Genomic DNA, 13896 nt, shown 5'->3' with positions numbered 1-13896 from the left:
GGAGCGCCGCGGCCGGGCCCCCGCTCGACCGCGGGCCGCCGCCCCGGCCTGCACCAATCGGCGCGGCCAGCGGCGCTCGGCCCCGCCCGGCTGACCTCACGGAGCCAATCAGACGCGAGCCCGGCGGCGCGCACAGCCGTTGTCATGGTGCCGCGGCGCCACTTCCGCCGCCGTCAGTTCCGCGGCGATGGCGGCGCTGCGCGGGCGGGCGCTGCTGGCCCCGCTCGGAGCGCGCCTGAGGGCCGGGCCCCGCGCCCCGCTCCGCCCCGCCGCCTCCTCCTCCTCCTCCTCCCCCTCCGCCCCGCCGCTCTACGATGTGGTGGTGTCGGGCGGGGGCATGGTCGGGAGCACCATGGCCGCCGTGCTGGGTAAGGCTGTGACCCACTCACCCGCAGTGGGAGATAACCGTGTGTAGGATCTCAGTGTCCAGGATCCTGCTGAGGGATCCTTGATCCTGCGTCCTCGTGTGACAGCGCACTAAAGCTGACCTAAGGCTGCTTGGTGAGCTGGTCAGTGATGAGCCTAGCTGTATCCGTGTGTGTGCACAGCTGTTATTGGGGCCATTAACTAAAGTTTTATAGGCTGTGGTGTTTCTGTCAAACTTGCTCATCCTTAAATAGCTGATGGATAATATCACCCATAGCAAAAATGCTTTTCTGATTGTAGAATCACAGAATGGGTTGGAAGGGACCTTAAATATCACCTAGTTCCAACTCTGCTGTGTGCAGGGACACTTTCCATAGACCAGCTTGGTCCGAGCCACATCCAGCCTGGCCTCAAACACCTCCAGGGCTGGGACATTGACAGCTTCTCTGAGCAACCTGTTCCAGTGTCTCACCATCCTCACAGCAGAGAACTTCCTCCTAATATCTAATCTAAGCCTACTCTCTTTCACTTTGAATCCATTTCCTCTTGTTCTGTCACTACATGATCTTGTGAAAAGTCCCTTTTTGTCTTTCTTGTTGTGAAACATAAACTTTAAGGGATTTAGAGATTTTAGAGGAGCTAAGATTTTAGTTAGAGATAAGCCTTACTAGAGTTAATTAAAATAAATGAATAGGCCTCGATTAAGTTAAGAGTTAGTAGTTAACTAATAATTGATTGCTTGTCAACACAATGTTTAGTTAGCTGGGTTTATAATGAAGAATATAGAAACTTACAAATAACTTTTAGGAACATAAGACAGTTGTGGGCCTTCTCTGTTCTGAAACCAATTGAAGACAGGGAATAGGAGTTCTGCCAAGGTTCATTTGTCATATTTGCATTGAAAAGGTAGAAAGGTCAGAATGAGGAAGACTTCATTTACTTCCTCATTTTGGGACCCCTCCCCATGAAAGGGACCACCGACCCATTTCAAGGAACAAACTACGCATGCTTAATAGCTTTTGAAATGATTAGCATACGAAGCGAGGAATGGGATGTACCAAAATGATGAATATGTATTTGTATTTTGGGTATCCAATACTGGTATGGATAAAAGGACCCTGTAATCATCTGGAAGGTGCAGTGTGTATTTGGGAGCTATCCGGCACGCTGCCCGGCGTCGCAATAAACATACACTTTCTGACTTGAAACTGTTAGAGAGTTTTTGTCCGTCACAGTTGGATATCGGTACTAGATCAATATCCATATTTCTTTAATAAATCAGTTGGCTCTCTTCAGATACTGTAAGGCCACAATTCAGTCACCCCTAAGCTATCTCTTTCCAGGCTGAACAAACTCAATTTGCTCAGTCTTTCCTTGTAGGAGAGGTGCTCCATCCCTCTAATCATTGTTATCTGATCCCGAGTTTCATTCTCTAACACTGTATTTTAAACACTGGAATACCGAGCTAAAATGGATTTCTGCTTGCTTTGTATCATTAGAGATCCTGAGAGTACTGGCTGCTCCTTTGTTTTCAACATGGATTCAGAAGGGTGCAGTAGTGACAAAAGCTAAAAAAAATAGTACCCAGAAGATCAAAGATCCCGAGCAATAAGAGCTTTGCAAGTATAAGGATTTACCTTGCAAGCTTAAGTTCTGCTTGTATTGTTAAACAAGCCCAGTGGATTTGAGATGGCATAAGGATCCCCTCCAGCAGTGATATGTAAGGCTGACAAGCAGGTTTCGGACCTCTGAGGAGACGAGGTTATTACTGTGCATAATCTAGAAAAGATGCCAGGACACTGCTGTCTTTAGGGCTGCTGCAGTAGTAAACTCTAGATGTTGCAAGGACACCACTTCTGTCCTCAATGCCTTCTGCATCTGTAGTGGTTGGGATGCTGCAAGCATGGCCAGCTCAGCTGCAGTGTTTTACACTTGGGTCTTTTTTCAGTTCTCTTCAACTGGAAGTTTAAAGTCTAACCTGCCTGTGCTATCCCACTTTCAGAATGTAAGGACAAAATATTAATGTAACTGCTACGTATCACAGTTTTATTTTGATCTCTTCTTCTAGAAGGAGAATTTATGTTTAAGCTCTGGAAAACGTGTTGTGGAGTAAACATGGAGTAAACATTGCAGATTGCACTTGATAATACTCCAGTAATAAATTTTCATTAAAAATGGCACAAATTGTACAAAAATGTAAGCTTTATGTAAAAGGGAAATATGTAATCCTTGCTTTAGCTGCAAAAGAGTTGTCTATCTCAGTAACAGGACTGTAGTCGTAAAGCTTTAACATACAAAAGTTTGCCTGCCTGGTCAAAACCTATATTGTATATATATTTCTTTATTAAATGTTGCATCTACTCTGTCTTATTACAAAAATTCAGGTGTTTTGTTTTTGAGATTTTTGGCAGGAGCATTGTAACAAAGCATGTATTTGCTTATTTTAGGGCATGACATCCACTTCCATGATAAAAAGATTGCTTTGCTGGAGGCTGGTCCTAGGAAAGAATATGATCACATACCAGACAGTTACAGCAACAGGGTCAGTTCCATCTCCCCAGGATCAGCAACCCTCCTAAGCAGTAAGCATGATTTTGTTGTTTGCATTTTTAACATTTATATTTGAGCTGGTTTTGTTTAAACAAAAACCCTTTTGACCATGTGTTGCCTTCACCCTAATATGAGTAGGATTATTTGCCTTTGTCTCTACATGCTGAGTTGTGTTTATTAAATCCAAAATCCCTTGATAACAGGGATCTGTGTTCTGGTATCTTGGTTTGATTTATTATAAAAATATTTGTGACTTTAGGCTAGTGAAAGGTTGCAAGGTACTCTCTACAGCACCTGGAATGTTCTAATCACAAAAGAAGCTTTGTGCTTTGTAGTCTGGTAACTCAGTCCTCAATTAATGAGGATTAATTATCATTTTAAAGAGATATTTCAGCCTTGATTCCTTATGGAGAAAGATATGTTCTCTACAATAATGGCTGTGCATTTCTGTGTCTGTTTTATTACCCAGTGATGGGACAGTGAAAGTTGTCTGTTAGGTCAGAGGTTCATGGAGAGTTCTTGTTTCTTTCCTGCTGCCTTGTGTTAACAGTAAAACAATGTGATTCTGGAGCTGTGATAGCACTGAGGCAGACCTGGCACTGTCTAGGGATGGTGCAAGCCAAACCTGAGCATAGTCAGGTAAGGGTAGAGGAGAGTGTGGAGTGAGCTTCAGTTTTGTTTTGGTCTCAGTGTCCCACATGAACCTGTGAGAGTGTGGAGTGAGCTTCAGTTTTGTTTTGGTCTCAGTGTCCCACATGAACCTGTATCTCTGTATATTTCTGTCGTTTTTCTCTTTCAGGTTGTGGTGCCTGGGATCATGTCTGCAGCCTGAGACTCAAAGCGTTCCGGCGAATGCAGGTGCCTGACTTAGGGCTGCAGATACACCATGTGTCTGTCTACTCTGAATTCTCAAAAGTACTTGCATCAATGACACAAAAGTTTTTCTTTCTATGGTAAAGGGCAGGTCATGCTTATGTTCATTTCTGTCCCTTTTTTGTGGGTAGCAGTCTGTGCAGAAATACCTGTCCTCGGGGTCTTGATGTTACAGGTTGCAAGGTGGATTTCTAATGGCAGCTTGGGTATTAGCAGGAAATAATGGTAAAGGGTGTATTGGTTTGGCTGGGATAGAGTTTCTCCTCTTCATGGTGGCTTGTATGGGACAGTGTTTCAGATCTGTGTTGAAAACTGTTGATGACACAGGGATGTTTTAGCTGTTGCTGAGCAGTGCTTACACTGTGCCAAGGGTTTCTCACACTGCCCTGCCAGTGAGCAGACTGGGGGTGCACAAGAAGCTGGGAGTGTACACAGGCTGGAGAACTAACCCTGACTGATAATCCATACCATATGCTGGCATGCTCAGTAATAAAAGCTGAGGAAAAGAAGTAAAGATGGGAAGTTTGGAGTGATGGTGTTTGTCTTCCCAAGTAACCATTATGCTTGATGGGGCCCTCCTCTCCTGGAGATGGCTAAACACCTGCTTGCCCTTGGGAAGCAGTGAATTAATTCCTTGGTTTGCTTTGCTTGAACATGTGGCTTTTGCTTTTCCTATTAAACTGCATTTACCTCAAGCCATGAGTTTTGTACTTTCACCCTTCCAGTTTTCTTCCCCATGCCAGTGCAGGGGAGTAAGGAAGCAGCTGCATGGGGCTGAGCTGCCTGCTAGGGTTAACCTAGAGCAAGGTTGTAGCATAGCTTCATATGTCAATTATGTAACAGAAAAGTAGGGATGAAAAACTTGACTTGGAATTACTTTTTGAGGTTAAGCTAAATAATTTAATGAAATTAGTTTTGTGGGGCACTTTAGTAGCTGGGAATGGACAGTAATCCAGGATGTTTCCTCTGCTTCTGTGTTTCTAGATTACTTTGTCTTTTTGCTGTTAAGTCCCTGAAACGGACTTCTTTATCACATAGCTTTATGTAATGTATTTTTCTTTGTAGGTGTGGGATGCTTGTTCAGAAGCCATGATCGTTTTTGAGAAAGATGACTTAGATGACATGGGTTACATAGTGGAGAATGATGTCATAATGTCTGCTCTCACAAAACAGTTAGATGCAGTAGCAGGTAGTGGACAATTTCTTCAATGTTTTATTTCCTGCAGATAGCTTTCAGTTACTTGCCTTCTACTGTGTGCTAAGTCTTGAGAGGGAGAAATTCATCTAATGAGTAACTCTTGAGAAATGGGCAGCTTCTGGAATTGGGAAGGGAGGGAGAAATCTGACTTCCAAAGGCTACAGAGCAGGAAAGCACTTGCATATGTAGTTCTCCAGAATACAGTCTCTCCAAAATTGGACTAATTAAAAAATCTGTAGCTCCTTGTCCAGAACAGGCCTTGCAGTGACAAGGGGCTGCCCACATCTGTTTTCTCAGGGTGCCTTGAGAATTGTAGGGTAAGCTCCTAGGGTGCTGTTAAGACATGCGTGGCCTTGGCTGCTGTAGTGATGTTTCCTTTTTTCCTGTCCGTGTTGTGCTGTGACCATGGTACTCTGTGTTCCCATCAGATCGGGTGGAGGTTTTCTACAGGAGCAAAGCAGTTGGGTACACCTGGCCCCTTCCTTCCCATGGCTCTGACACAAGCCCTTGGGTCCAAGTTGAGTTAGCTGATGGACGCAGACTTCAGACCAAGCTGCTGGTAACTAAGCTCTTTATTTTTGTTGATAAGGAATCATCTCTAACCCAAGTCCTTTCCACTGGATTTGGTTCTGATTCCATGTGTGCCGCTCCACCCATGTGGAGTGCTAGAGTGAGGCAAGTGGCATACCCTGTCAGAGAGGGTGTGGGACACTGGGCATTGTCTTCTCTCTGCCTGGTGCATGGAGAAGCTGCTGAATTCAAGAACAGCAGAAGGGGCTTCCTCTTATGGTATTGGGGGGATTTTTTTTTCTGAATGAACAGACAATACACAGATGCAGGCTGAGGTTTTTAGAGTGAAGTACTAGCTCCTAATCTTTTTACAAGCTGCTGAAGAAGTTGCTTTGCATCTCTTTGTTTTACAGATTGGTGCAGATGGTCATAACTCTGTGGTCCGGAAGGAAGCTGAAATTAAGAACATTGAACATCAGTATGACCAGTCAGCTGTGGTGGCAACTCTCCATTTATCTGAGGTAAAATTCTACTAAACTGACTCTTCCATGAGCAGCAGAACCTAAGAGGGTGATCTGTCTTGCTGTCCACTTGCTTCTTTCCACTTTAGGCCACAGACAACAATGTAGCATGGCAGCGGTTCCTTCCCACCGGGCCAATTGCGCTTCTTCCGGTAAGGTGTTTATTTTGTTTAATGTTTTTAAATTTTTTTTAGTCTAGTAACTTTATTTCTGTCCACGCCTTTCTGTGTTGGTTCTGTCTCTTAAGAATTTGCACATCTGCCCTTCACTCTTCATTTATTGTGTTTTCCCTTCCTGCCATCTCACTTTATCCTTGGCATTTCCCATTTGTAACAAGTTGGGCTGGAACTGTAATTTTCAGAGGGACTGACAGGGTGAGGGAGGGTAGTGGGGAAATCTTTGCACTGAATAATTATTTTTGCTTCTTTTTCTTTTGATATTTACCCTTGACATTCTCTTAAACAAGCTGTCTGACACTGCCAGCTCTCTGGTCTGGTCTACATCTCATGACCATGCATCGGAACTTCTTGCTATGGATGAGGAAAGCTTTGTGGATAGCATCAACTCTGCCTTTGTGAGTATCAGCCTTGTGACAGGGAAGAGGCTTTAAGAAATAGAATGGAATTCTGTAGCTTAAACAACAGTAATAGGAGAGGTGCATTCTGAAGTTCCTTCCTCTGGTGAGAATGATACTAAAGAGGCACTTAGCAAAGAAAGATGACCCCTTGGGATTAAATTAGGTTAGTTCTGAAAGTCACAGAAGTTAACCTAGATTTCCAAAAGGCAGGAAGAGTAGGCTCATCCTAGTTGGAAATTTGTATGTCCTAAAATGGTGAAGATAGTTTTTTCTACTGTGTAGTTTTGTCCAAGTGGATAAAATTCAGTATTTGGAACTCAGATTTTTTTTCAGCTGGGTTCTTTTATAGGTCTAGTTTGGGTCAGCTTCCAAAGATTTGTTTGTCTGTTTCAGTGGAGCAACATAAACCACTCTGACTTCATTGACACTGCTGGGGCCATGTTTCGTTCTGCCATTTCACTCCTGAAGCCCTCAGGGACTGCAGTCCGTCAGCTGCCCCCAAGTGTTGCTAAAGTAGATCCAGAAAGCCGAGCCATGTTCCCTCTTGGAATGGGCCACGCCACAGAGTACGTCCAGCACCGTGTGGCTCTTATCGGGTAAGGTCCTCAGTGGCAGCCCTTGGGTGAGCGGGTGGCATGTGGTTAGAAAGGATGTGAGGATAGCAACTCCCAGTCAACAAATTGGATGTTAGAAATGATACATTGTTCCAGTTTGACTTTACCCAGATCCAGTTTGTTCTGTGTGCCCTCACATCCTTTTGTATGAGTAGCTTTCTGCTCATTATCTGTGCTCTCTGTGTAAATTGAAAGATAATTATTTCCCTTTCCTGGTTTGTACAGTCCAGTGAAACAATCCAGTATCTCATGCTGGATCTGTACTTTCCCTTACATTGTATCAGCCATTCTGTGCTCCACTTTGAGTTTTAAACTCACCTTTATTGAACACAAATGACAAAAATTACTCCATGTGGGATGTCAGAGACTTTTGTATGGTGGCCTATTCAAACAGGAAGATATATCATTTCTTATATTCTAAGGTCGCATGTACTTTCTTCTCTGCCCCAGTTGCAGTGTGGTGGTAGATTTTAGTAATTCTTGGATGCTGTGCCATCCTTTTGTGTGGTACACTTTTCATCTATCCGACCTGTGAACCACCCTATGCTTGGGAGCACACTGTGCTTTATAGCTTGGTAAAGCACATGATCTTGCATTTCATATCAAAACTTCATTTAATTTCTCTAACTTTGTGACTCCCAAATCAATGTTTGTCTTTAAGCTTTACAGATAAGTCTGTTCATAGAAGAGCCCAATTTTGTTTCTATTCAATGATAATCCCACCTCTCCTTTATACTCATGATGTCTGTCCCCTTTGTGTTTGGGCAATGTGCCATTGACAGAGCTCCTGTTGTGCTGAGGTCACTTACAAAAACAAAAAGGCCTGTTCCATGTGTGATCTAAGAGGACTTTGGCTAGTCACCTCTTTATAATTTTTCCTTTCAGACCTGCTTTTTGTTACCTCCCCTATGTCTTGCTTCTTACAACTGGAGAGGCAGTCAGGTAGTTCAGCATAGCATGCAAGGAGGTACTGGATAAAGTGCATATGCTGCTCTAAGGTGGTTCATTGCAAAGAGGTGAGGAGTGCTACACTGATCCCTTCTGGGGTTTGTCAGCCACTCTAGCTTTCTTCAAGAAGGGAAATAAATTTCTGTCTTCTCTTGTTCCAGGGATGCAGCACACAGAGTCCACCCACTTGCAGGACAAGGAGTGAACCTGGGCTTTGGTGATATTGCATGTTTAGCTCATCACCTCAGTGCAGCAGCCTTCAACGGAAGCGATCTGGGTAAGGATCCAAGCCAACATAGGGGCAGTAAAGGATTAGTCTTCCAGGCCTTTGCTGCAGTACCTCTGGTTAAGCATGCTGCTGTCTTGTGTTTGAAAGCTTTGTTGAAGCGAAGCTGTCCTGATGTCCATTGGCTGTGAAGCAGTTCACGATTTTTGGATGCAGTTTCCATCCCACGAATCTTAAAGCTGCTTTAAAAAAAATAAAGCTTGCAGGATGGCAGTTAGAGATGTGGTGAGATGAAGAACACTAGCTGGTGGAAAGACATCTTTATTGAGATGGACCATTTCTGTTCTCTTTCAGTTCCCAGAGGAAACTGCTCTATAGATAAGATGCACAATTGTTTGTGGCACATCAAGTGTAACAGAAACATTCAATTATCTCTTCCAGGCTCCTTAAAACACCTCCTCAAGTTTGAAACAGAACGTCAGAGACATAATGTCTCCTTGATAGCTGCTACTGATGTGCTAAAAAGGCTATACTCCACCACACTGGCTCCTCTGGTGTTGCTGAGAACATGGGGATTGCAAGCAACAAATGCCCTGCCTCCTGTCAAAGTAAGGATCTCACTTCAGTGAGGGCTGTAGGAATTGTCCAAAACTATTAATGAAATGTGCACAAGATGTAAAGGTCTTTGTTTGTTTTAAATGAAATATTTTTGGTTGGAAAATACTAGTGTAAACTGGGGGGGTTTGTGTCCTGAATGGGCCTGAGGAGTTCCTAAATAACTGATGGCTCAGTAGTGACTTTTTTTTCCTGCAGCACAAGGGAATATAAAAAATCTAAGTGTCTTTTATTCTGTATCAGTAATTAGGAGTTAGAGGTCATCAGAAGTCTTTATTTTGCTATGGAATTAAAATGTCAAACCTTGAATTGTATTCCAGCAATGCACAGAGAAAACAGGCCTGTGAAGACACATCTTCACTAAGGGATTGGGTGACTTCACAGATGCAGTGTGCAGCGCACACTTAACTGTTTCTGTGCTGGTTTGCCTTGTGAATTGTTCCCTCATGGCAGAAGTTCAAGTCTCTATAATGGAAATTACCTGAGGAAGGCAGTGGTGAGGAGTTTCTGTCTTAGACCCTGTTTGCAGCCTATCTGCCCGAACTTCTCATCCTCTTGATCTAGTTGCTGGATTTTTGTGAGGTTCCTTAAGCCCTCTGCTCTCAAAGCTCCCAACCACCAGCACATTAGATTCCCATTTTTGGATTTCAATTTTTCTTTAATTTATTCTTCATCTTTATATTAAACACAGGTGCCCTGTTTCCTTTGTGTAATGGTCACAGTTGAGACACTTCCTCAATTGAAAATCAGTACATTCCTAAGGCAGAGCAGCTGCCACTGGCATGGTGTCTTCATTAAGGAAGACTATGCTGCTGCTTCAGTGCTCAGATTTTTTTTTTCCTCTTTCTCTGTTTAAAAGAAAAAAACAAATGAAGATGCCTTTTCTGAGCACAGAACCCATTGGTAATACCAATTTTGTGTTACTTGGGAAGGACACAGGGATAGGTTCTCTGCACATGGCTAGAAAGACTGACCAAGAAATGTGGTTCATTTATATGAAAGGGAATGTGCTTAAAGGTTCTTTCTAAAACACACACTTATGAATTACTTTTCTTTTTCTTCTCTTTTAGGAGCAAATCATGGCTTTTGCCAGCAAGTGATCTATTGTCAGTCTGCCTGTTAGGAGCTTGCCTATGAATGCATTGCCCTTGAAAGGACTGTGACTGATTTGAATATTTGAATTTTTATTTTAATTTACAATAAAACTGAGGGACTGAGCTGTGTATTACACCATCCACTGGTTCATGCAAAAGCTGTCTCATTTGCCCCCCTCAAGAGGATTTAGGGTTTCTTTCCATAGTACCACAATGTCTTCAGCCACAGAACTAAGTGTAGTATGTGCTTTTAATTTGGGCCTTGTGAATTGAAGATTGAGGTGCAAACAGCTGTCTGTCTTTTGGCAAACACAGTGCTGAATTTTGCCAAGTGCTGGCTAATTTGTAACAGCTTTTGCTGCTTAATTACTTTCAGTTTCTTCTGAGATGATTTCTAGAGCTGTAACGTCACTCCTGGGATCTTGGCACCTCAGCTCAGACAGAAGGGGTAGTTTGCAGCAGAGGGAGACAACACATGGTGGCAGATATATTTTAAAACTCTGTCTGTTGTTCTCTCACCCTTTTCCCTTTCTCTTGGTGCTTTATTTAATAATGGTATTTCTTGTGGAACTGGCTAGTTTTAAAAGATACAAGGAAACATGGAAAAGATACAAGACAACAATAATATCCAGGAAAGAAAACTATACCACAACATCTTGAATATTGTTAAAACTGCTTTAATTACTAAAATAGACAATTCAAGATATTCTGTCTTCAGTTCCAAACACCAGCCTCTTGCATTAGACATTTGCCACTCACAAAATTAAACTAAGCACTGCCCATGGGAAAGATTTACACATATGGGTGACTAGTATCAGAAATTAACATCAGAAAGAATGAAATGTAAGTTTTGAAGTGAAAGCCATTACTTGTGTTTCTGCAGTCACTCACATTAGGCAGTTCTTGTTAGTGGCTGGCTCAAAGACATTACAAAATGGGAGACAAAAATCAGGGCTGCAAGTAGAGCTGTTCTCTTAAAAGGCTGCTTATTCTTTAGTTTAGCTAATAAATAATCTCATTGCACTAGGGTAAGTGTGAGGACTTGACTGGGTTGTCCAGATCCCCCCACTCACTGGGTTCAGATGTAAACCGCAGGGGCTCAATTCTGCAATTTCTTGCAAAAATAAACCTTTTAACAGAGTTCTTGTTTCTCCCGTAACTGAATGATCATGCTAGTAGCAGAGAGCAGAAGTTCTGCTTCAGTTAATGAATTGTGCCACTGACAAATGAAGGCCCTGAGCATTCAGATTAAATGCAACTTTGGTACTGGGAAGCAGATGCTCCTCCCTAGCATTTGTAGTATCAGAGTCTGAGGACAAGAATGCAGAAAAAACAACTTCCTCTGCATGGTACCCTTCTTCTAGCCCCTCCTTGCTTCAGACAAAATCCAACCCCTGAGCCCTCCTCAGGCCTAGTGTGTGTTCAGGGGGCAGATAATGCTGCTGCTTTTCCCTTAGGTACAGCATCCCACCTTCAAAACCCAGCCTCACTGCTGCCAGCTGTTAGCCCCAAGATCCAGTAAGAGTTTGTCATAGCACTGGCTCAGACTGAAAGATGATTTCTGGATTATTAAATTAGCTTGTTCTCAGGATAACACAGTCTGGCCAGTAACCACTGCATCCTACTTTGTGTTTTCTGAGAATACAGAAGCGCTCACTGAAGACAAAATGAATGCATTTGCAGCCACCTTGTTCTGCAGATCAAACCATATACCAAGTTTTGCCAACAGTAGGAAGAGGAATAAGAAATATTTATGGTTGAGAAGAAGCCACAATTATTTTCTTCACGTTCAAACAAACTTATAGAGAGGAAGGAACAGAACTTTGGTGTGACACAGGAATTTCTCAATGTGGATCTCAAACAAATTCTGGTAAGGAGTACACATTTCAAAAAAGCAGCCTGAATTTATGACAAAGTGTCAATGATAAGTATGGATGGCTGCATCCCTAACCCTTGGCTTCTTGTTGCTGATTGAACTTGTTCAATCAAAAGCTTGCCTTGCACCCTCGTGCTGTAAAACCTGAGATATGAGAAGCGGTAGCTTAAACAGTCACAGGCAAACTTGCACTGCTAACTAGAGGAAAAGGACTAATGTTCACAGTAAGGCAAATCTCTAAGTCTCCAAACTGTTTGGCAAGACCATTGAAGACATGAGTGCACTACTTCATCCCCTTGCTGGGAATTACCAATTATTTTCAAATCCAGTTTGCAGAGAAGGCAGCATGAGGGCAGTCTTTGGTTTGACAGAAGCGGGAAAGGTGTTTTAGAGCAACGGTAACTGGGACAGTTGGGTAACTGCAACTGCCAAACAAGGAAATGTTCATCACAAGACATCAGTGGATAAGTTTCCCTTAGTCACATGAGTAATACCTCTTTGTTGTGTTGGGGTAAACTCACCTGTACCTCACACATTCCTTGAAGAAGTGAAGACAGTAGCAAGCTGCCAATTATTTAATGAGGTGGAAAAAGTCTCTACAGCTGTTTTTACTTAGGGCAATGGATGGGCTTCAAATTGGAGACCACACCTTAAAGCTCACTCCAGCAAAAGGGACTGTGGTGCTCAGACTGCTTGCTAGCCCAGCAGGTCTTCCTGGGCTGTGCCATGCCTGCTGTCCTAGGGACAGCACTAGACTTGACTCTTGGTGAGCACCACGTCAGGTCAGGTGTCCTGAATCAGTTCACGCAAGAACCCGAGGAGCACCAGCAGCAGAGGGAAGAAGGCTGTGGATGTGCCTTGCTGAGAGCAGAGAAACAGAACTGGCTCTCACAGCAAAGTGAGCTGTCAGATCAGCCATTTTATCTGACTGCAATCTCCTTGTGGGTGGAATGTGACAAGCTCTTCTTCTGGCAGTTGACTTTCAATAGCTGGCACTGCTGCTTCATTGTGCCAGCACAACTATGTGTTATGACTACATGCTAAATGAATAAATTTATCAAGTCTGGTAGTCGGATGTATGGTGTAGCTGCACAGACTTGTAAAGGGCAGCAAAACTGAAACACAGGCACACATTCTGCTTAGGAAATGCCTTCTGCCTAAAAAAAAATTGGTAAATTATTATGTTTTAGCCAACACCTTTCCCAAAACTATGCCCAAAGTGTACTTATAGCAGGCCCTTCTTGAAAGACTGGAATATTCTTGCCATGTATTTGCTAAGCTAGCAGCTGGATTCTTAGAACACTGAGGTTGGCAGCATCCAGAGCTGTTCACTTTTCTCTGCATCACTGTTGATTCTAATTTCTGTATTTAACATCTCACGAGCAAACTTAAGTTATGTCTGTTTAAAATAGAAGGGAGTAGGGGATGTCACGTGTCTGTAGTCTGCCACCACATCCAGGAACTCTGTGCTTCTAACAAACTTGCTGGTGAAAGCTGGTTTTGAGCCCCTTGCATATTCTCCACTGGAGTTTAGACCTTTTGACTTAAGGCAGATTCTGAATCATTTATGGCAATCACAGTTATAAATCATACTCTCATTAGGCACAATGCCAGTCCAGCATAAAGAGCTGTCATATATCTTTGGTCCATGTTCTGCTCTGTGAGCAGTCCCAGCTGAACAACATACCTGGAGAGTGCAATTTACTTTCTCAGCATTTTCAGAAATGCTGAAGTCCATAGCAGTACCACAGGTCAATAAGTCATCCCCAGAGACTGCAGCAGGTAAAAGGTAGCACCCAAAGTCCAGCTTGTCTCTATGTTGTTTACTTTCTTTGTCAACTATAAAGGAAGAAAAACAAGTTGCTTCTGACAGTTCTCTAGATTCGTAAGTTGCACAAATGACAGCAACTATATGTTACAAATCTGGA

At 43.1% G+C, this 13896-nt stretch overlaps 2 protein-coding genes across 7 annotated transcripts in view; one reads left to right on the top strand and one right to left on the bottom strand.

Moving 5' to 3' along the window:
* Positions 1-172: 172 nt before the first annotated feature.
* Positions 173-13117, top strand: COQ6 (coenzyme Q6, monooxygenase). Of its 2 annotated transcripts, XM_068192859.1 has the most exons (12): positions 173-368; positions 2814-2948; positions 3716-3774; positions 4855-4978; positions 5416-5546; positions 5911-6018; positions 6108-6170; positions 6485-6592; positions 6989-7191; positions 8319-8434; positions 8825-8991; positions 10069-13117. In XM_068192859.1, the coding sequence occupies exons 1-12, from the start codon at positions 188-190 to the stop codon at positions 10096-10098; spliced, it is 1425 nt and encodes a 474-aa protein (XP_068048960.1). In that variant the 5' UTR covers positions 173-187; the 3' UTR covers positions 10099-13117. The 2 variants fall into 2 exon arrangements, with proteins under 2 accessions (XP_068048960.1, XP_068048961.1); XM_068192860.1 differs by lacking the exons at positions 8319-8434; positions 8825-8991; positions 10069-13117 and adding an exon at positions 8095-8222.
* Positions 10754-13896, bottom strand: part of ENTPD5 (ectonucleoside triphosphate diphosphohydrolase 5 (inactive)) — a 22866-nt gene continuing 19723 nt past the window's right edge. For all 5 annotated transcript variants that reach the window (XM_068192864.1, XM_068192866.1, XM_068192865.1 and 2 more), the window contains one exon: positions 10754-13807. In XM_068192864.1, coding sequence (XP_068048965.1) covers positions 13721-13807 — 87 coding nt within the window. In that variant the 3' untranslated portion in view covers positions 10754-13720. The remainder of the gene's footprint in view (positions 13808-13896) is intronic.

The sequence above is a fragment of the Anomalospiza imberbis genome, chromosome 6 (genome assembly GCF_031753505.1).
Source record: "Anomalospiza imberbis isolate Cuckoo-Finch-1a 21T00152 chromosome 6, ASM3175350v1, whole genome shotgun sequence".
Classification (NCBI taxonomy): domain Eukaryota; kingdom Metazoa; phylum Chordata; class Aves; order Passeriformes; family Viduidae; genus Anomalospiza; species Anomalospiza imberbis.
Note: the sequence above shows the minus strand (reverse complement) of the source record. Positions and strands in the feature narration are given on the sequence as shown.